The sequence below is a fragment of the Phyllostomus discolor genome, chromosome 2 (genome assembly GCF_004126475.2).
Source record: "Phyllostomus discolor isolate MPI-MPIP mPhyDis1 chromosome 2, mPhyDis1.pri.v3, whole genome shotgun sequence".
Classification (NCBI taxonomy): Eukaryota; Metazoa; Chordata; class Mammalia; order Chiroptera; family Phyllostomidae; genus Phyllostomus; species Phyllostomus discolor.
The window spans coordinates 48534094-48555481 of record NC_040904.2 but is presented as its reverse complement, the minus strand read 5'-3'; the positions used below and the strand labels follow the sequence as shown (position 1 = coordinate 48555481).

Here is a 21388-nt window from a genome sequence, read left to right as displayed (position 1 = left end):
GAATTTTTTGCAACCTTTACATCAAAAATTTGATTTTTGTCCACTTCAAATTTAGCCATTATAAGATTTCCTCAGATATTATTTTGAATATTATTATTTTCCTGAGTTTGATTTAGTAATTTTATGATTAACTTTATTAAGACTAACTTTCCTCAGACAAAACTTTGCTTCTTAATGTCAAAAATAATATGTAGTTTGTCCGTTTGTTTACCAGCAATGGAAGTTTACCCAGTGCCATTTTGTTTTAGTTGCTTTAATATTCTGCATGTATATGAATTATTTCTATCAGTGCTGTGAACTAACTCTGTGTTTCACTAACAGACGAAAGGGTATCTAAAATCATTCAAGGAATGTTGATGAAGCACCTATATTATACTGCAGGCATGTTCTCTGTGCTGTGAGAAGACAGGCAAGAATCTTGCTCTCATGGAGTTTATATTATTTTGGTATGAGACAAAAATTAAATGTAGATACAAGTGATTTTGGTAGTGATAAGTTCTAGGAGGAAAGTAAAATGCAGTAAAGTGATAGACAGTAATGTGATTAAAGGGAACTTTCCATATTGTATCCAGGGCAAGTCTTTCTGAGAAAGCAAAACTTGAACTGAGGTCCAAATAATGAAAAGGAGACAGCCACTTGGAGAAGGTATGTGAGGAAAAAAATAACAGCACCACAAAGCCTGTGAGGTAGGGATACACTTAGTTTACATAAGGAACACAGATAAGTCCTGTAAGACTAGATTATAGTAACCAAAATAAAGAGGTAGGAGCACTAGACATGAAGAATCCTGTGGACATATTGAGGACTTTAGATTGAAGTGATTTTAAGGACAAGTTTAATATTGCAATTTTTATTTATAAAAAATGTAATTCTGGCTGCTGGTTGGAGAAATTGCTCTTAGGGTCAAGAACAGAAGCAGGAAGATGAGTTTGGAGGGCACTTCAGTAGTCAGGCAAGAGATGATGGCAGCTTGGACCAGGTAACAGTGGAGAACATAAATTGGGGATATTTTTGAAGATAGAGCCATAGGACCTGTTGATATGATTGAATGTAGGAGGTGAAGAGAAGAGAGGAATTGAAGATGACATTTAGATCTTTGGTCTGAGCAATAGAGTAGGTAGTGGTCTCATTGCTGAGTTGGAAAAGCCTCTGGCAGTAGGGCTCAGAGATGGTGAGGTGCAGTGATCACACGTTCTGTTTTAGATGTGTTTTTGAGGTGTCTAATCAGTAAGCCTCAGAGATTCACCATTGCCAGCTGGAGTACACATGAGCCTGAGGCATGAAGAAACAGACAGATGAAAAGTCCATATCTAAAGTTAAAAATTCCATAATAATAATTGTAGATCCAGAGTCAAGAACAGTATTCACAAGTGAAGTTAATAGCCTAAACAAAATAGGATGCAGGATAAGGGTTAAAAATCAACTCATTCAGTAAACTTTTATTGAAAACTATGCTCAGCACTGGGGAAAATGCAGAGGAAACCTAAGTGAACTGAGGGCCTAAGAGTTCCAAAGATTTGTCTAACACCAAAAAGCTAGCAAACAGATGAGCAACATCTTGAATTCAGGTCTCTTAACATAAGTCCTGAAGCCCTCTCTTCTATAAAATACTGCTATTATTAGCAGTAAAATTCTAATATTTAAAGGAAATTTCATATTCCTTATTTTCTAAAGGTAGAGAGAAAAAAATCGGACTCAGTAATTTTGTAACCATGTTCCTTAGAACACTGGATTCTCCTATAGGGTGGGTGACAATATAATTTATCATCAAACCAGAATTCTTTTGAAAAGCAAGAAAGTACTGTTATGAACAAGATTGGAACAATAGATTTCTGAGGGTCTAGGGAGATGGTGTGGAAGAAAAGGCAGAAGCCAAGCAGATAACCTGCTTCAGTCTCTGCAATCAAATCAATTAGAACCTGCTCAATTTTTATCAGTTTTATATATTTAAAGTCTGCATAAGATTTTATTTTAAAAAGACTTTTGTCTTTTAAGAACATTGAAAAACGCAGTGCTAAGCTTGTCTACAAACCTCTAGCTCTGAATACTCAGTCCACAAGATCTATACTGTCCACATTTCTATTCATCTTAAAAGCCAAGCTTAAATCCTATCTTGCCCACAATGCCTTCCCCCGCACACACTCATGGCAAATGTTATTTTTTGTTCTATTACATTACACTTATACCTCCTTTCAAGTATTTCAGGCAGTTCTCTAAGAACTAGAGTAATAAGTACTCTTGTCTGTCTGTACAATTAAATCAAGGTTTCTCTACCTTTGGGACCATTGTTATTTGGGGCCAGATAACTTTTTGGTGAAGAAGAGAATATTCTCTGCACTTTAGGAAGTTAAGAAGCATCCCTAGTATCTAAACACTAGATGCCAATAGCAACCCACTCCAGGTATGACAACCAAAATTGTCTCCACACATTGTCCAATGCCCTCTGGTGGGAAAATCATCCCCTGTTGAGAACCACTGAACTAAAGAAAGTGCAGCATGATATAACTTGAGTACTGAAATCAAACAGATCTGGTCTTAAGTTGCAAATATGGCAATCACTAGCTTAGTGAAGTTTATACTTCCTCTCTGAGTTTCATAGTTCTTTTTCTATAAAATATGGCTATTAATAGAATCAAACTCATAATTTGTAAAACTTAAACAAACTTAAACAAACAGTTTGTATATAAGTTCCTTGTGTGTGTACACACTTGCTCATGTATTTCAGGAAGGGTTGGGGAAGGAAAATGTGACAAGGATGAAGTTTGGAGTTATATTGAAAAGGCCATTGAGGAAGCCTATTGCTAATAATCAATAAACATTGTCGGTAATTCATTGACATTATCATCATCGTCATCATCATCATCATCAAACTATGATTTCCTAAAGGCCAAAGTACAAAGTACAATTAACCTCAACATTTCTATTGCCAGCACCTTCTGGAGAATCCAGACACCTTTTCATAGGTTAACAAATGTCTGGCAAATGAGATTACTGAATGCCTCCCCAGTCCTCATCACAAGCTTCATTTCGTGAGAATCCTTTGTGGCCTCAGAATCTAAGTGCTGGAAAGAAAAAGGTGACACTACTTCATACTCAATGAACTTGGCATTTCATTAGAGTCAGATGCACTTTATTTCTAGTCATTTCAGTGAACCAGCTCAAAGGAGGAGGGGCCAGGAAGGCAGAACAAGCAGCACATTGAAGGAGAGGCAAACAAAAGGCCAAGTCCCCAAGCTGGCTCTTGAGCGTTTCAAGCCCCTGAACCCAGTCTGTGTGACAAGAATGCAGTGTCATCTGATATGAATGCCACCAGCCATATACTTTTCTCTAAAAGCTTTTATACACCCACCCCTGGCTCCTTCTTTTATTCCAGTCTCAAAATCATGAGGTCAAATTTTAACAACTCCGATTACACAGGGCCTGTATGTTGGTTAGGGTAAGATGTAGCAGTTTGTGTGTGTGTTTGTGTTGGGGAGGTAGGGAGTGTTGAATGTTTTTGACCTTACAACAATTATTTACCAACTGAATGGCTGGGCACCTGGTTTGCTTCAGGTGCTGTCTGCCAGCAGTTCACTGCCCCATGTCTCAGTTTTCCTTATTACAACCATCACTTGCTTCCTGTTTACACAGAGTAAAGAGACCTGGTTTCATGCCTGCACAGCCACATTCCTCAGTGAGCAGGTTTTCCAAGCCCTCAGGCTATAAGTTTTAGTCTCCCCATGCAGAAAGTGAAGCATGCTGGGAATCAGTAAGTCCATCCAATACACAACACTGGAAACCACTTGGGAAGTTACACAGCTGGACAAAATGTCTGTATCACCCTTTCACATTTTATTTTGAATTATCTTTATGGAGACACCATGACTGTGGGTATGTCCAGGTATGTGGAGAGAAAAAGGAATATGAGGCAGAAACTTCTTTCCTACAAAAGAGAGGTTTCTATACATCCTAATTTGTATCCTTATCCTTTTCCATTCCTTCAGCTTTCCCATCAACATAGACACACTCTTTAAACTCCAGCTAAAATGAACTACTGTTTCTTTATACAAGAACATTTCATGTAACTTTCTAATTTTCAGCTTCTTATCATGTTTCTTTTACTTAACACTTTTTACCTGACCTTCTTTGATGCTTAAATCACTCATACCTTGAGATTCACATCAAATGTCATTTCAACTGTTAACTTTTAGATTTATCTGTTCCCTCTTTTGAGCTCTCAAAAACCTTGTGAATCCCTCTACAAATGGTTTTAGCACACTGAATTGTAATTTGTGCTCTGACTGGTGTGGCTCTGTTGGTAGGGGCATCACCCCATACAATGAAATTTCATTTTTTGATTCCCAATCTGGGCACATAACTAGGAGTGCATACTAGAAGCAAGTGATTGATGTTCCTCTCTCACAATGATGTTTCTATCTTTCTCTCTCCTTCCCTTCCTTTCCCTCTCTCTAAAATCCACAGGCATGTCCTTGGGTGAGGATAAAAAAGAAGTAAAATTAAAATTTGTTGATTACCTTTTTTTTTTGCCTTCTCCCTTTTCACTATAAGTATCTGGAGGGTAAAATCTGTTTCATTCTTCTTGGTATCCCAGATTACTAACACACTGCTCAGCACATAGTGTTCAATACCAAGTAGGTACTCAATGAATACTGGTTAAATTGATATGAAAGGGCTAGAGATGTAAAGTTACATTTGACTGCTAAAATAATGATTCACTTTTATAATTCCCTGAAAAAAAAAGGTAACGATGCCAGAAAAGAATAAGAAGGATTAGAAAACAGATCACTTTAATTTGGCTGTAGACCTTCCGTGAGCCATTCACTATTACTTGACCAGCTCTGGACTCTCACCATTCACTCAGAGCAAGACTCACCACACACTCTAGGAGCCTAACAAGTCAATAATTAAAAGAGGGAAGATACCACTAGAAACTGCAAATGTTAAGTTAGTGAAATAATGGAGGATAATTTAGACTGGTCATAATGTATAATGTGACATTATATCATATCACATCAATGAATATGAATACACACAAAGAGTTCCTTCAAATTTAAATACATTTGTCTGCATATTAGCAAATTGTTTGATGTAGAAATAGACTATTTTATTGCAATACCTTAGTCAACTCAATCATTCTAAGTAAGTAGGTTTTTATTTTTTTAATTTTTATTATTTTATTCTTATTTATTGACTTGAGGGAAAGAGAGAGAGATTTGCTGTTTCACTTATTTATTCATTCATAGATTGATTCTTGTATGTGCTCTGACCTGGGATCAAACCTGCAACCTTGGTATATCAGGATGATGCTCTTATGAACTTGCTACCCAGCCAAGGCTAGGTACCCTCATTTTTAAAATGGAGATAGCTGTTCTCATCTCACAGGGCTTTGTTAGTGAATTACATGAAAACATACAAGCTATAATCAATAAACGTAAAGTATAATTACATAATATTATATGAGATTATGTTTACATCTTATAATAATATAAACAATACCAAAAAGTATTATTTTATATTTTCACAACTATTTTATATGAATAATGCAAAGTATGTGCATGCAGATTGGAAAATGTCAGGGAGGCTCAGGGAAAAGCAACAATGTCTGGAAAGAGACCATTTGTCCATCATATTTGCCAGATGTAGAAATGCTGTAGTGAGATAGATTTTAAAAAATGTATTTTAGTATATTATTGCATAACTTTGATTGTGATTTTTTAGATCAGTGAGATGAGAAGATAATATAAATTAGAATTTGAATGACATTTGTGTCCATGAAGGTTGTTTCCTAGGGTAATTTCCTAGCCAATCAACCCCATGACTCAACTTTGATTCGATGTTGTATAATCTGAAACCTCTGTCACCAGCTCAGCTTTCTCTCCTGAACTTTAGACCTAAATTTCTAACTGTTGGACAATAAACTCTACCCGATGTTCCATGGACATTTCAAATTCAGGTCCTAAACTGAACCTCCAAAACTACTCTTCTTTTAGCTTCCCCCATTTAAATTAATGGAATCACCATCTACTTGGGTTGAAAATGTGTCACCTTTGAAATCTGCCTCTTTTTCACCTAAAATATCCTGTCAGTTAGCTTCTTCCATTGATTCTATATTCTGAATATCTCAAAATGTCTTCATCTTCTCTCCATTCCTACTGCCTCTAACTTACTTTAAGCTCATCCTATCTACCTACGGAGCAGGCCAAAATAGTTTTACAGCTATGAATACACAGCACAGAGTTTACTCATATATTATTATTTATTAATTATAGTGTTATTTTCCATATGAACAACTGCAAAACTAATTTTGCCCTACCCTATATTTTCTGAGCTATAAAATTATGATGGTGAATATATAGGATCAAACTCCCTCTAAATAGAATTACTCTTTGTCTAAGAACATGCCTTTTACCTGCACATGCCTCCACCCCTCTACATTTCATCCAAACTTCTGTTTAAGCCAATTGGTACTCATTTTAAAATCTCTGCATTTTTCTCTGCCTCCCCTATTAAGCAATGCATTCCACAAAGGGGAGAATTTTATCCCATTGATTTCTGTACCCTTAACAATAATAATAACTCCTGCATTTTGTAGGTGTCAGGAAACATTTATTGAATAAAGAGTATCCAGGAGCTACAGAAAAAAAGGTTTTGAGTAAAAATAAATTTGGGTATTTTTACATAAGAAATTACTCCATTATATTGTAAATTATTTAAAGATTCTGGCTTCATGTGACTCAGCCCTCCATGATTCCCTTTCCTGCACCATAATAGTTTTGTCAAATTAAATTGTTTCAGGTATTTGATTTAGTTATAAAATTTTATCCATATTCTTTTATTTTTACCTGTTTTATTCATAAAGGGAATGGAAAAACTAGTTTATTTTACCCTTTTAACATCTTACGTTATGCCAAAATGTTCTTATAAAAGGTATTCTGTGTCTCTAAAATTATCTTTTCTCTTATTTATTCTTTTAGTTTAATATGACTGGGTTTTAATCAAAGCTAACCTGGGAAAATGTTCTGAACATAAATAATACTGTGACATAAAACCAACAACAAAAGAAAAATGAAGACTCTAAGATTTGGATAAGAGACTCATCATCTTATGTCCTAGATGGAGATCACTTATTTTCCTACAGAGTTGGGATTGGGGTGGTCTCTGAATTAAGAAATGGCTTGGCAAATGGGAGCACCAGACTCTTGCCAGGAATTAAAAAAATACTTTGAAAGAAAAATAAAGAAAAGCCTTAAAAGCAACACATCTAACACATCCACAAAGTTTGATTGAATGAAAACCAACCAACTACCTGACCATTCATCATGCTGAAACCCATAGATGTGAGGACACACACACACACACACACACACACACACACGCTCTGTTGTTCTTACCTCTATCCAAGAAGAGCTATAAGAACATCAAATTTCCCCTTCAGCTTTAGCTAATAGGAGGGCTTGGGGAAAATTTTAATTATTCCAGCCCCCTCTTGATATTTCAGGTTTTATCATTCTCCTTAAATTATTTTATTGTATTTATATGTAACAGAATAAAACAAAGTACTAACAGGTATTAGAGTAATGTGGTGACATTTCTCTGTAGTTAATAGAAATTGTTCTTTAATCATTCACCCTAAATTTCTTCTAGTAAAGGACACTCAAGGAATAAGTACTTAATGCATCAGGTATAAGGGACAAGAGAAGTGATGGATGTAATAACGAAGGCTATTGTTGGTATTTATTTATTAAGTTGGTATTATTTTGAATGATAATAAAATACAATTACTATTAATTCAAAATATATATTATATTGAAGGCTAGAACTAGATTCCTTTTAAAGGTGGAGAATGGCTTTGGAAAGTTACATTATTGAGTTCTTGTGTTGGAATAACAAGTGTTAAAAAAGGAACAGATAAACTACACTGTGTTATTACTAAGAAAAAATAAAACTGAACTTGGTGGTGTGGGAAGAGCAAGATAGAGGAAGAAAGAATTATGGAGAAATGCATTAGAACATTATCATTAATAAGGTCTTTTAAAACATGGAGGAGATATTTCATTTGAAGTTTACGGCATTATTATGATATAAACTCCCTAAAGCCTTCAGCGTGTCTACTTTCACACAAATGCCTTTGTATAAGTGTTACATTATTCTTATTTGTTTTCATTTTGTTTTGTTTTGTTGTCTTTAGACAGTAAGAGTCAGGCTGGGGGCTAATGTTGATGCTTGGGTCAAGGTTTTGTAAAATAGAATTGTGACCTATAGAGACAATAGAGGTTGCTGCTCCAAAAATAGTAGAAACATTATTCATACAATGAACTAATTTAGTGCCTGCAATAGCTTGGAGCCAGAGGTAAACTTGAGACCATAGGTCCCTGAGGATGACTGCATAAAGAGGACCACTGACCTTTCCTGAGATCAGAAAAGGATTCAAGTCAACTTCATGTGTATATAAATAAGGCTAAAGATCCCAACCAGTCTCTAATCACATATATTTTTCCTCAAATCCTTTTTAGAGTACAGAACTTATCCATTTAAAATATTTATTTATACATTACATGTATACTTTATTAATTAAATATATTCAAATACTGCAAGAAATATAAAGTAAGTCATCTAACCACGGAAGAATTTAGATGTAGGTTATTCATGGTCTGAATTTATACCAAATGAAGAGTTGTGATATTTTGAAGTGAATGCCGACACATAAAGGTAAACATAGAAAGGACAGAGAAGGCAAGACTTCCTAGGCCTATAAATGTAATTGTATGTGTGTATCTAGTTTTGTGGAAAATGTGAAGTTTGATTTTTCACTGCATGTATGGTTCCAACCATTTTAGACTAGTTGTAGTATACTAGTACTGCTTAAGTTTCCTTGTGAAAGAAGAAAGAATAGGGAAAGGGACTCTCCCTGCCCCCAATAAATTTAAAATCTATTTGGGGAGATGAGATTTAAAGACATAAAAATATTGTTAACTGATTTACCATTTTTAGAACATTTTTATACACATTATCTCATTTAACTTTATAATGATCCATTGAGTTTGGGAGGAAGGTCACTTTTCATTATTTCCATTCAGGTATAAGACTACCAAGACCCAAAGAGAAAAGTTACTTGTGAGCTTTTTTATGAAATATGACCACAGAGCCATACTTCAAACTTCACACTATTTCATGTTTTTCTGAATAAAATAATTAGAATTTAATTATACATAGAAAATTATATGCAGCTTGTGGGTGATAAACACAGTCAAACATAAATATTGCAATTTGTAAACAATATTACACTGTACTTTCTTGCTAAGAAATTAGCAAGGAAGAAACATCATGGTATGGTTATTGTAAATATTATGTTTTTTTTCATATATAATACAGCTTCATTTTTTTATTAAAAAACTTACACAAACCTATTTTACTTTTTATCTATATAAATCCCAGGTTGTATCTTATCATTTTTTTAACTGTACATGTTTTAGAAACATAAAACTTTACCAACAAAGCTAATCCAAGAGTGAATTCCAAACTGCTTCCTACCTTGCAAAGTTCAAGGAACTTCTCACTGGTATACCTCACAGGATGCTCCGTGAATGTAGCATAAGGTACCTCAGTGGACCATGGGTTCCAACGGGACAATAGAGATTGCTGCTCCAGACTCCCCCAGTAGATCCTAAGTCCTTCTCCTTGTCTCCTACAAGAAAGAAATTTTTCCTTTGGATTAGCCATTTCCATTAGAGTAAAGCAAAAAGGAAAGGGTGGGAAAAGAATGGAATATATCAGTAAGGTTTTATATTGCTGCTGAGATAACTGGCTTAACCATCAACTAGTTGAATTGTTCCAAAGAACTTAGAAGAAAAGGATGGATTTGCTTTCAGAAATGATGAGTTCAAAGTGTGATTGAGAATTCTACGTGAAGATGCCTAGTTGGAAATGGAAATGGGATTCTGGTATTCAGGATAGATGCCAGGGCTGGGCAATGGACCACTCACTTCATGACAACATTCTGATGGTACAGGTTGAAAGAGAAAGGGAGAAGGAAGCGTCAAGGTGGTAGGACAGGAACTGAAACAGACAAATTTGAGAGATGATTTCAAAGAAAAAGGCAGATGACAAAAATTTCCACAGAGCCAAAAATACAAGCAATAACTAAGAAAAAACTTGGGGTTGTCAAATAGGAAGATATATGTTATCTTTAAGAAGGATAACTAATTCAAGGTACTCTGTAACCTCAACTTCTATATCTCACAATTCTCTATTCTCTGCATACATTCCATCCAGCAAAATTTTAGCAACAAATGTGTCAAAGCTCTTATGGAGACTCTCCCAGCCCTTTCCCACTAAATTCATAGTCCTGACCCACAGCATGTAGGATGCAGCCACTGTCTGGTAGAACCCTGGCCTGGTCATCTGGTAAGCCCAAGGGCAGAGCAAGAGAAAGGTGTCTTGAGAGTGGTGGGAGGGAATTTGTGGCAGGGGAATATGGGTACATTAAATAACAAAATTGTAGTTTCTGAGACCTCTTCTTTTGCATATGCCCATTAGAATTTATGGTTAGTGATTTTAGACATCTCTGATTGCAAAGAGATCCCTGAATGCTAAGACAAGCTCAGGAACTTCGCATTTGACAAGCTTTAAAACTAAGGTGGCTGTAATTCTAAAGAGCCCCATGGAACATCACAGAGGTCTTGTTTCTTCTAGAAATTAAATCCTGGGATCTAGAATTAAAAACTGGAGCTTAATTTGTGGTCTCTTTGCAAAGCTGTGACTTCCTGTATTAAGGAAGGATTCCTTTGGGAATGTTATTGTGGTTTCTGAATGTTTATTCGTTTAGAGATGTGTATAAACACCATCTCACACATAAGCATATGACACCCCTCTTTCAATTGGCTGGTTCCTGAACTGCTTTTTACAAAAGGAAAATATGAAAAGAGACTGGCAAATTCTGCTTCCCTATTTTCAGATTTTTGATGATTACATATGAAAGCTGACACTTAACCTTTTTTTATACTTAGTCCTTTGCCCGGAAAGAAAAACAAAGAGAAAGAGAAAAAAAGAAGAGAAAAAAAAATGAAAATATTGTACATACCTCTAAAGTTCTCTTTCTAGCCCCTCACCTTCTCCATTGCTATACTTTATCATACCTCCTGTACTTTTCCTCATTTTTTTCCTGGCTTGGTTATAAACCCAGAGCTCAGTGAATATTCTATACATGACGATTAATGGAGCATTCTGGTCTGAGTGCATTAAAACAGCTTGTATAATAGAATTATTTACTGATCCATTTGTCAGTTTATGTACTGGGTGCAATTTTGCTTTTATCCAAAAGGGATAAAAATATGCCAGGACATATTATCTGGTAAGTATACTTTATATTATTTCATTTTAGGGAAACCCCAAATGAAGTTTAAGCATGATATTAAAGAGGAGCCCTATTTCTAAACAGACAATCAATTTGAGTATGGCAATGACCTTTCTCAGAGATATAATATGCTTCTAAGTATACAATTTCAGCCAATCCTCTTGTGAGCCCCAGAGGTAACAAATGGAAAGATAAATCTAGAACTAAATAGTCTCTCCAAAGGTAAAACTAAGGTGTTGCTTCTCAGAAAAGCCTTTAGTACCAGAGTGCTATGAAAATCTATCATCCTCTCATCTGTCAAGTGTCACTAGGGCAACTGTGGAGAATATGGACTTCTTTATGACTAGGAACATTTTTTTAAACTGTTACTTGTGTTACATGAGAGCAATCATGTGAAGTAGAGTAAAAATGCAGTGAACAGGACATCAGATAGTCCAGTGTTAGAGTCTCAGTCTTGGTACTTAATGCTGTGTAACTAGGAGCAAACTTATTTCTTTTTCTAAATCTCACTTTCCCCAAATGTTCTTAGAATGTCTCCATATGCTAACATTCCATGGCCTCATTCTTCCGTGAGTAGTATATACAGCTATAATACTACTAGCATTCAGCCAGTCCAGGGGGTCCATAAAAAGCCTCTGAGTTATATCTTTAATTTAGAGGCATCAAATTAGCACCCCTCCCCCAGCAGAACACATCCTCTGCTACAAAGGCTACAATAACTATTGCCCATCACTTTTAGGCAACTTTAGCACCTACCACATTATTTCACAAACATGTAAAAGCACCCATCAGCCAGTGTGGAGGGATAGTTGTTTAAGGCTTATAAACTATAGAATGCCAGAGCTAGAAAGTCTCTTAGAAGCTATAACCCAGTGTCTATTTTTCTGGAAGTAGGAAAACTGACTCAGAAAGGACCAGGGATTTCCCAAAACATCACTACAAACCAAGCTGAATTAGCTAGCAAGAGACATAGTTTCTTAAAACTTCATTTAGGTGTATTTTCACCATTCTGGGCTATTGTTACAACATACATTCCAAGTTAAGGTCCTGCCATTACACAACACAGCCTTATTTCCAATTAGACACAGAGTTAAAAGAATTGCCCTAAGGAGCCTGCCACCTTTTGTGGGCAAAATGCATGCTCAGGAATTCTAGCTAAAGGTCAGAAAGAAAATCTCTCTCAAATGGAATTCTGAATTTTTATATACACTCAATATTAGCAATTCTGAGATTGTAGGAAAATAAAGTATTACTAGAAATCAGGGGGTAATAATTAAAAAGTTATGTCATCAGGGTAAGAAGACTGGGTCTTTCCCACAGAGCTATTATGGTCAAGTTTTCAAAGGGTGGACACAGTCCCAGGTAAAGAATGACAACATCAAATTTTAAGCAAAGAAAATGGTTTGAATTGAATCCTTTGGATTCTTCCTTTAATCATCACAATAGAACCCTCTTTCCATAGATTCTACCTCGCAGTAGGTAAAAACCATTGTGCCTTCTGTTGGGCAACCAAGACCTCTGTCTTAGGCCCACACTAGTTGTTTGTCTTTTTTGTCTTTGAGCACTTCACACCAGCTTTCTGGTCTTCAGGTAGCAACAATTTTACAAGAAACAAGAAGATAATGAATGAGAGAATGTTTTGTATGCTATAAGGCATTGGCCATCTAGCAAATATTGAGTGCTAGCATGTACCATAATGCTTATTGCATACTGTTAAATAAAATATAAAAATATGTGAACTTCATAGCAATTTTTTAAACTTCATTGATAGAAATAGATGAAGTTAACAGGAAATAAGATAAAGCATTTGACCAGGCTTCAACAGATCACCAGGTCAAGAGCTACTAGTGAAATAGAATAAAAAGGAGGAAGAGTAACAGCATTATCCCTATCTTACTAGTCTACAGTCCATGTGCCTGGTACTTCAAAAGGCTAAAACTCAAAACATTAGAGTTTTGAGTAAGGAAGGATTTATTGATGAAGAAGGCAACAACTGAGATGATTGGAGATTTAATGGCGGCTTAAATCCATCTTAAGAAGGTAGAGTTCAGGCTTGTTTTATGTCAAAGAAAGAGCAAATATAAGGGTTAAGAGGTGATTAACAACTGCAGATATCTGGGTACCAGCAGGGATCCGAGAAAGATTGTGTTTAGTCTGTTGACCCTAGTTGATATGAGTCTAGTCAGAGATACCTGCAAATCTTTGATAAACAATACATATTTCTCTTATCTCCTCAGGAGAGGTACTTTCTGGTAGGAGTTACTTTTGTAAAACTCAAGCTGCAAGCCAGAATTCCTTCAATGATTAGCTTGTCTATGTGCAAGAAGTTATTTACCTGAAGGCCATGGTAAAAAGCAGGACTGAACAAGATGGAGTCAGAAAGGTTGAGCATTTCACTCTGTTACAATAATAAGTTATTTTGTTCCCACTTTCTATCCTCAAGAAAACCAGCCATATCTGGCCTCTATTCCCACTTCTTATTCTTCACTTTTGGTAAACATCAAAATCTCACAGACTGGTATAGAAGTAGAGGAAGGGGTCTATAAGGACAAATAAGAACTTAATGGAAGAAGGGGATATATAGGAGTGGGAGATTTTTAGTATCCTAGATTGTCTGAGTTGTAATGCCCCTTAGAGGTGTGTTTCCAATTATTTCATTGTATAGATATATACACCAAAGACCAGAATTTTCACAGATCAGAGTTCTTCCTTTAGTCATGTTAATTACATGTTCCACTCAGTGACTCAGACTCAGAAATCTACTCAAATGCAATTGTTGGCAGGGTGGAAGACCTAAGCAATTACTACTTTAAACCATTATGACATCCCAAAAGATGACTTGCCTTATAAACCGTAGAAGTGCCAAAGGACCAATCATGAAAAATAAATATGGTTTAATAACACAGAAAGGAGCTCCAAGTTGAACAGTACTAAGACTTTCTTCAATAAGACAAAAAACTCTTTCTATTGGGAAAGACTCCCTTCCTTGAAATCATTTTTAGCTGAACTAGAATAATAGGCCAGCCAGTCAACTGCCTGGGTTATTTTGCTCATTCCACAGATTCCTCTTCCTTTGGACAGAAGATACACATCCTTTTTTGTAGCATAATATAGCCAACTTCCTTTCCTTTGACTTTCCATTCTCTGTCCATCCTGGCTTTCATGGATCCTGGGAGGAGGCATTAAACTACCTATTAGAAGAGCTGAATGAAGATGCTAGGCTCCTGGAAGGAGAAATGGCAACTTTCATGATTACCTCCGTCAGTTGCCCCCTCCTTTCTACACGTCTCAAATCTCAAAGCTCCACCACAGAATTAAAAACATAGCTTAAGGCACCAAAGCAAGATTTATGAGGAAGCACAGACATTAACTCTTGCTCTAAATGCAGGGCGTGCGCTTGTAAGTATGGGTGAGCAAACAGAGGGAGGTGGTAAGGGGAGGAGGGAGGGCAGCGAAGGGGAGACAGCAGTTCAGAACAACACAATATATTTTCTTAATGTCTCCTTTCAGCTTGTATTGTTGAAAGGCGGGCTTTCTAGGCCCATGAAATGTTAGTCCCTTGCTTATTTAATCTGCACAAAAGGGGGGACTGAGTTGGCACCCTGGATGGTATTCAATGCTTCTTTGCTCATTGAATGACCTCAGACAAAATATTTTCCATGACAAGAACCCAAAAGACGCTGGCACAGAGTCAGACAATAAGATTTGCAGAATGTGTTTACATTTTCTCCATATCCCCAGGCTGTTCCAAACCCATCGGCAGGTGCTGCCTTTATCTGTTCTCTTTGCTCACCTGGCTGCCTCCCAGAAATTTCCAGGGCCTTGGGCTCAGTGAAATTAACTATTTACTGACATGGGTAACCAAGAAATTCTATGGGTTATATTACTTGAGGAAGAGGTAAGTGATAAAGTAAAACTTAAGTCAGCAGTGTTCATATAAAGAGAATTCAGGGGCAGTTGGTGCCATGGTAAGAATCTTGAGTAACTGTCAGGAGGCCAGAGTTCAAAGGGTAGATCTAACACTGACTGGATAGATAATTTGAGTCATTTACTTCTCTCTGGATTCCAGAGGTCCATCAGTAAAGCCAAGTAGTTGAATTAGATGGCCTCTAAGGTCCTTTTCAGTCCCAATCAATTAATATCTGTGCTGAATGACCAGAATAATGTTTACTATACTGGTTATAGCTAAAGCTTTAGGGTAACTTGATGAATATGAGAAATTCTCAGAGGGCTGCTGACATGATTGTTCTTCTCCTAGAAGAAGAAAAAATTTTAAACTGTAGAAAAATAGACCTAGGTTAAGCCAAAAGCAGAATGCAGAGAAAATGAGGGTGAATATACAAGGGTTATAAAAAGTGTTTGGAATTATCCAATCTAAAATAGATATTTATCGGCTTGGGAGACTTTAGATGTGCTTGTCCTAGAAGTGGTCATATTCAGGGCTGAGAGGAAGACTAAGGCCCAAACCAAATGTACAACCTAAGATTTTGTGATTCACAGGTTGCATGAGCGCACGTGTGTGTGTGTGTGTGTGTGTGTGTGTATGCAGACTCCTAGGAAATGCTTAGACTAAAATATGGGCTCTTATACTGCTATACACATAACAATCACTTAATGAATGCTTGTTTAATGACAATGAATGAAGAAATAAATTCACAAAGTAAGTTAGGATGCCTCTGAGATTGATTGCTATATTATTCCATTCTTAGAATGTTACATGTTATGGTAGTAAGATCCTTGAACTGAAAGTTCAAAAATAAAACTTGAATCTAATCCTAGCACTGATGTACTTTCTTTGTAGCTTAGACCTGGGCTCTCCAGGATATCAACCTCTCTGGGACTTCATTTCCTTTTGTTGCAGTCTAAATGTTTGTGTACCCCAAAATTTATATGTTGAAATCTTAATGCCCAAGGTGATAGAATTAGGAAGTGAAGCCTTCGGGAAGTGCTTAGGTCACAAGGGCAGAGTCCTCATACTGAAATTAGTGCATTTATAAGAGACTCCAGAGACCATCACCTCTTCCACTGTGTGAGGACACAGCAGGGAAGGGCCATAAGTGAACCAGAAATCAGGCCCTCACTAGACACTGAATCTGCCAGCACCTTGATCTTGGACTTCCCAGCCTCCAGAACTGTAAGAAATAAATTTCTGTGAGAAATAAGCTACCCAGGCTCCAAGATTTTGTGATAGCAGCACAAATGGACAAAGGCACCCTTCTTATAAAATAACAGAGGCATTGGATTAGATATCCTCCAGAGGACACTCAAACTAGACACAGATCTAGCACTTATGACTCTTGAAAGTCAAAGATCACTTACCTTTGGGTTCTACTTAAATAACATACAGAAATATTTTATTTTTCAGAACTGGTATGAGTAGATTACTTGAATTGAACTCAATCTAAAATTTAATACTTATTTTCTTAAACAGATCATATTGAAAAATAACTAATTCTTTTACAGCTTAATAAAAAAATCACCACAAACTCCAGATGTGAAGACTTGGAAGGGATTAATTGTTAATCATTTATATCCTACTTCTTCAACTCCTTAATTTTACTGATACAGACACTGAAGTCTAGAAAGTTACTTAGATTAATATTCAAAGCCCTCATAATACTTTTCTATATTCCAGTGCTTTCCTTTATGAAAGCCAACTATTGTATATGAAGAGTAAGTCTATTTACCCAAGCTCTGAAAGATTCTTGACTGCTAAGTTTATTAGTTCCTATATCAGTTTTCTCTTCCCTCACCACCATTCTGTTATTTCTTGCTGCTATCAGTATTCCATTACAACACTCCAGTAGCTTTTCTTCTCATTTGTTTTTTTTTTTTTTTCTGGAATTCTTATTGACAGGGAGAGTAGGAATGCATACCCTTGGAGTCATGGTAAAATAATTAAACAACAACAACAACACCTCTTTCTCATGCCCTTTCCTGTAAGAGAACTGTATCCATTTTATAGTAAAAGCTTTGATTTCACAGATTCTGTTTAAATGAGGAGTTAATCCAATCAGGTTGATAGTAAACAATTTCTGAATCAAAGAAACCATATGGTTCTTTTAGTTTGGGGCATCTAAATGTTCATGTTTTAGAAAGTCCTTTGGAGTTAAACCTGTCAAAATAAAACAAACATGATCTCAGGACTAGAAATCATAACCTTCTTTCCATTGATGGGGATGATGTAAAACTTTCTCTTCCTTGGAGTCATGCTGTGGTAGATTGGCATTGTCAAATGATGGAAAAAGAGCCTCATATTCTCATCACCCTTCCAACATTTTAGTGTGTAACTCCCACAATATGTAACAATTGTTCTGAATAGCAACATTATTGGCCAAGCCTTGCTAGCATTCTTTCATGAAGTCCAGAGAAATTTCTCTGGATAAAACCGTAACGAGGAAGCAGAGGCAGGAAAAATCCCTTACAGTTGAAGGTATCAAAGAAGGTTTTATTCATCCAATACATGTTTACTGATCTTCAACCTTACACCGAGTACCTTGCATTGAAACAGAGGAATTCATAAGAACAAAGATACAGTTTGGGAGGGGTTGGGGACTAGGAAGAGACAGAAAAAATTCAGTGTATGTACCTCGACTTATATTTTTACCATGATCTTACTTATATTCAGTTAGGCTACAATGCATGTTGGCAGGGTGGAGGGAGAGGGGTCAGAAGAAAGCTATTGAACTTAGTAGGGTTGGTGCTGGCTGCGCAGGACAGTAAAAGGTCTAGAGCAGCCAAATTCTGATATGGAAGTTAGTGAGAAGCCAGTGGGTAATCAGAGAAGAGCAGTTTAATTAATTTAATTAGTCAAGGAAAATTGTATCTGATGGCTATACTCAAAATTACAGAAAGAAGGGTAACTGTGTAGAGGTGAGTGAGGCATGTGGCTAAGCCAGGTGCCCCTTGGTCTCCAGACCATTAACAGGGCTGAGTCTTAACCATGTGTGGGCTTCCTACTGGGTGTCATTAAGAAGCCTAGAAGCAAACAAAAAAGAGGGTAAAATCTAAGTTGGGTGGCAATGGTGTGGATAGCAGAAGAAAGAGGAAGGAGAATATTTCAATGGACGATAAAGTTTACTTTTAACAGATTGAAATTGCAGCTGCTATTTAACTGAACTAGCAGGCTTCCTAACCTTACAGTACTTCAGTTTTCTCTTCTGTTAATTAAAATTAGTGACATTGTCTTATATAGGCATATATGGGTTGAGACAAATTAAAAATGTCAAATCTCTAACAGTGTCTGATAACTAGTAGGCACTTTCTATGTGGTAGTTGGGTAGTGACTTAGAGTGCACAAAACAATTTCTCATCCATTATTTCATTGTTCCTCATGAAACTATTGTTTCTGTGAAAATGGTATGAAATGCCCAGAGACACAGAGCTAGGGAAAGCCAGGGTTTATGCTCAGATATTTCTGGTCCAGAGGTAAGACTCTGAATTCAGTGTCCTCGTCCAAATCCCTGAACTTTACTCAAAAGATACCAGCATTGCAGAGATCTGAGTGTTGGTTGACAAAGATAACATTTAGTGACATTGCTGGTAGAGGCTGTCTATACCTGGCAGTGCTCAGAGCAGAGGTCTGGAGCAGGACTGTGTCTGCAGTGATGGAAAAGAAAGGAGAGATGGAGAGCCTGGCTAGTCTAGCTGCAGCTCTTCCCCTTACACATGTCAAAGAAAACCTGGCAACAGGAAAAGGTGGTCTCAAGAAAAACAACCATAAGGCAGCTGCTCCCTTTCCAGTTCACTTATACCTACACAGCACTAAACCTGTGTGGAAATCATATAAAAGGACTGCAAGAAATATACTAGAATATTAACATTATTGAGAGCATAGGATTATTTTTCTTGTTTTAAAAATTCTTACTTTCTATAATGAGCATACACTATTTTTACATAGAAATGACAAACTGTATACTTAACATATCATCACTCATCATAATCAGAGCAAGGACTAATTCGTAGCAGGCAGTGTTCTAAGGGCTCTACATCTGTTATCTCCTAACCTTACCATAAACACACAAGGTACATTTATAATCTCTGTTTTACAGATGAAGAAACTGAGGTCCAAAGCCATGAACTAGTAAGTAGCAGAGCTGGGGTTAGGGTTTAGGTCTCTCTGATTCTACTGCCCCTCCTAAGTTCATGGTGCCCTATGGATGTACAGGACAAGAAAGAAAAGAAACATTTACACCAACCAGTTGTCTGTTTTCCATTGAGCCCATACAAAGACAATTAATTCCAGAGCTCACATCTTTATTTGTAGTCTCTCTTAACCTGAACTAATCTACCCTCTGTCTTTCTCCATAGTGCTGATCCAATGAGCTTAAAAACCTAAAGGGACTTCCAGTGGCTTATAAAATCCAGAAACTTCCCTAGCCTGACATTCCCAGCCTTTCAAGTACACTTCTAGCATTCATTTCCAATATTCAAAACCATGATTCCTCGGGGCTCCAAGCAAACAATTCAACTTGCTGAGCCTGTCTGACAGCATTTGCAATCATTTCAGCAACATGAAATAATCCTGTATACTTATCTTATATCATCAAATGAAATGTGAGTTGTTTAAGAACTGAGTCCACATCTAAATCATATTCATTTTCCCCACAATGTCTATCTCAGTACATGGTCAAACAGTTTTCTCAGGGTCTTTACTGTAAAATAAAGTCAAACAAAACAAAAGCACTCACTTGTTATGCCCAACTGATCTGGCTGCTGTTTTTATTCTCATCAGTCTACATTTCTGAATTGCATTGTTTAAAACTGAGCTCTTAAAATGGTTGTTTAAGGGGGATGGGGGAATACTTATCCACTTTGAGGTGTAGGTAAAGTGAGTCTTTCAGAGAAGACCCAGGAGAGGGGGACTGTGCTTTTGCATGCAGGAAGTCTGCGACCCTTCTCTGAAAGCATGAGCTGCGGATGCTGGCCTGACAGACCTACAGCAGGGCCTTTCAGGGCCAAAAGGCTGCCATGCGTAGAGAGGAGAGGGCAACTCTTACAAAGCTACCAAGAAAAATACCAGAAATTCATATCAAGAGGAATACCACAAAATGGTTTCCTTTTACCATTGTAAAGGAAACAATTCTGAGGTAACTCCTTCTATTATTAATTAGGATATCTGGCAAAATGCATTGCCCTCGAATTTGTGTAAGTTTTCATCTCCTCTCTCAAAAGCAAATTACTTTTAAGTACTCCAAATAACTAAGTTTCAAAGGGCACAGAGGAGCTAAGTTAGAAATAAAAGAGAAAAAGCTTCTGAGAAGAACATGACTCTGAATCTCATTGCTTTCCATTTCTTCTCATCTCAAGGGAGACTGAGAGTAGAAAGTCTGGAATACATGCATGGGTGATTAGAAAGACCAGTTACCACAAACTTTTGACCCAATGCTCAATGGCCCATTGGCAAATAGCCTGAGCTGCCCAGGAAGGCAAAAGACACAGAGGGCTTTCTGATTGACAGAGAAGGAACCCACCTCTTTTCTAACACATCCCCTAGGATCACACTCCTAATGCTGTGACCTTTTGGCTTTCTCTACTTTGAAAAAAAATTTTAAATGAAAAAGATTTTCAAAAGACTAAATGCGATACACATTTAGTCTTCCTTTTATGTTTTATGAGAGCATTTCCTAGGGAAGTTTATTTATGGTATTGCATGCCATACATTATGCGGACAAAGCAAAAATGTCTATCTCTAACTTCCACACACAGATGTAGTCTACTGTTAACTTCGTTTTCCCTCTTGGCCAGAGTCAGTGAAAGCCATTCAAACTGTTCAGTAAGAATTGCCCGTTCAGTGGTCCCCTTCATCTCTTTCCAAAGTGACTGTATTCTGCTTGTCACAGGTGAAATTCATACAACAAAAAGCATGTTATTTTTCAGGTACTTGGATATAATGAAAGAAACTATGGAGTTTAGAGGATGGAGACCTGGGCTCAAATCTCAGGGCATTTCTTTACTACGTGATCTTGGGGAAGTCACTTTAACCCTAGCAATCTGCTTCCTCATCTGGAAAATGGAAATAAGGATGCCTACTTA

The 21388-nt window shown here is 36.8% G+C and overlaps 1 protein-coding gene across 2 annotated transcripts in view; it reads right to left on the bottom strand.

Annotated features, from left to right (window-relative positions):
• Window positions 1-21388, bottom strand: part of TPRG1 (tumor protein p63 regulated 1) — a 138419-nt gene that overhangs the window by 12150 nt on the left and 104881 nt on the right. For both annotated transcript variants that reach the window (XM_036017839.1, XM_028505057.2), the window contains one exon: window positions 9532-9685. In XM_036017839.1, coding sequence (XP_035873732.1) covers window positions 9532-9685 — 154 coding nt within the window. The remainder of the gene's footprint in view (window positions 1-9531; window positions 9686-21388) is intronic.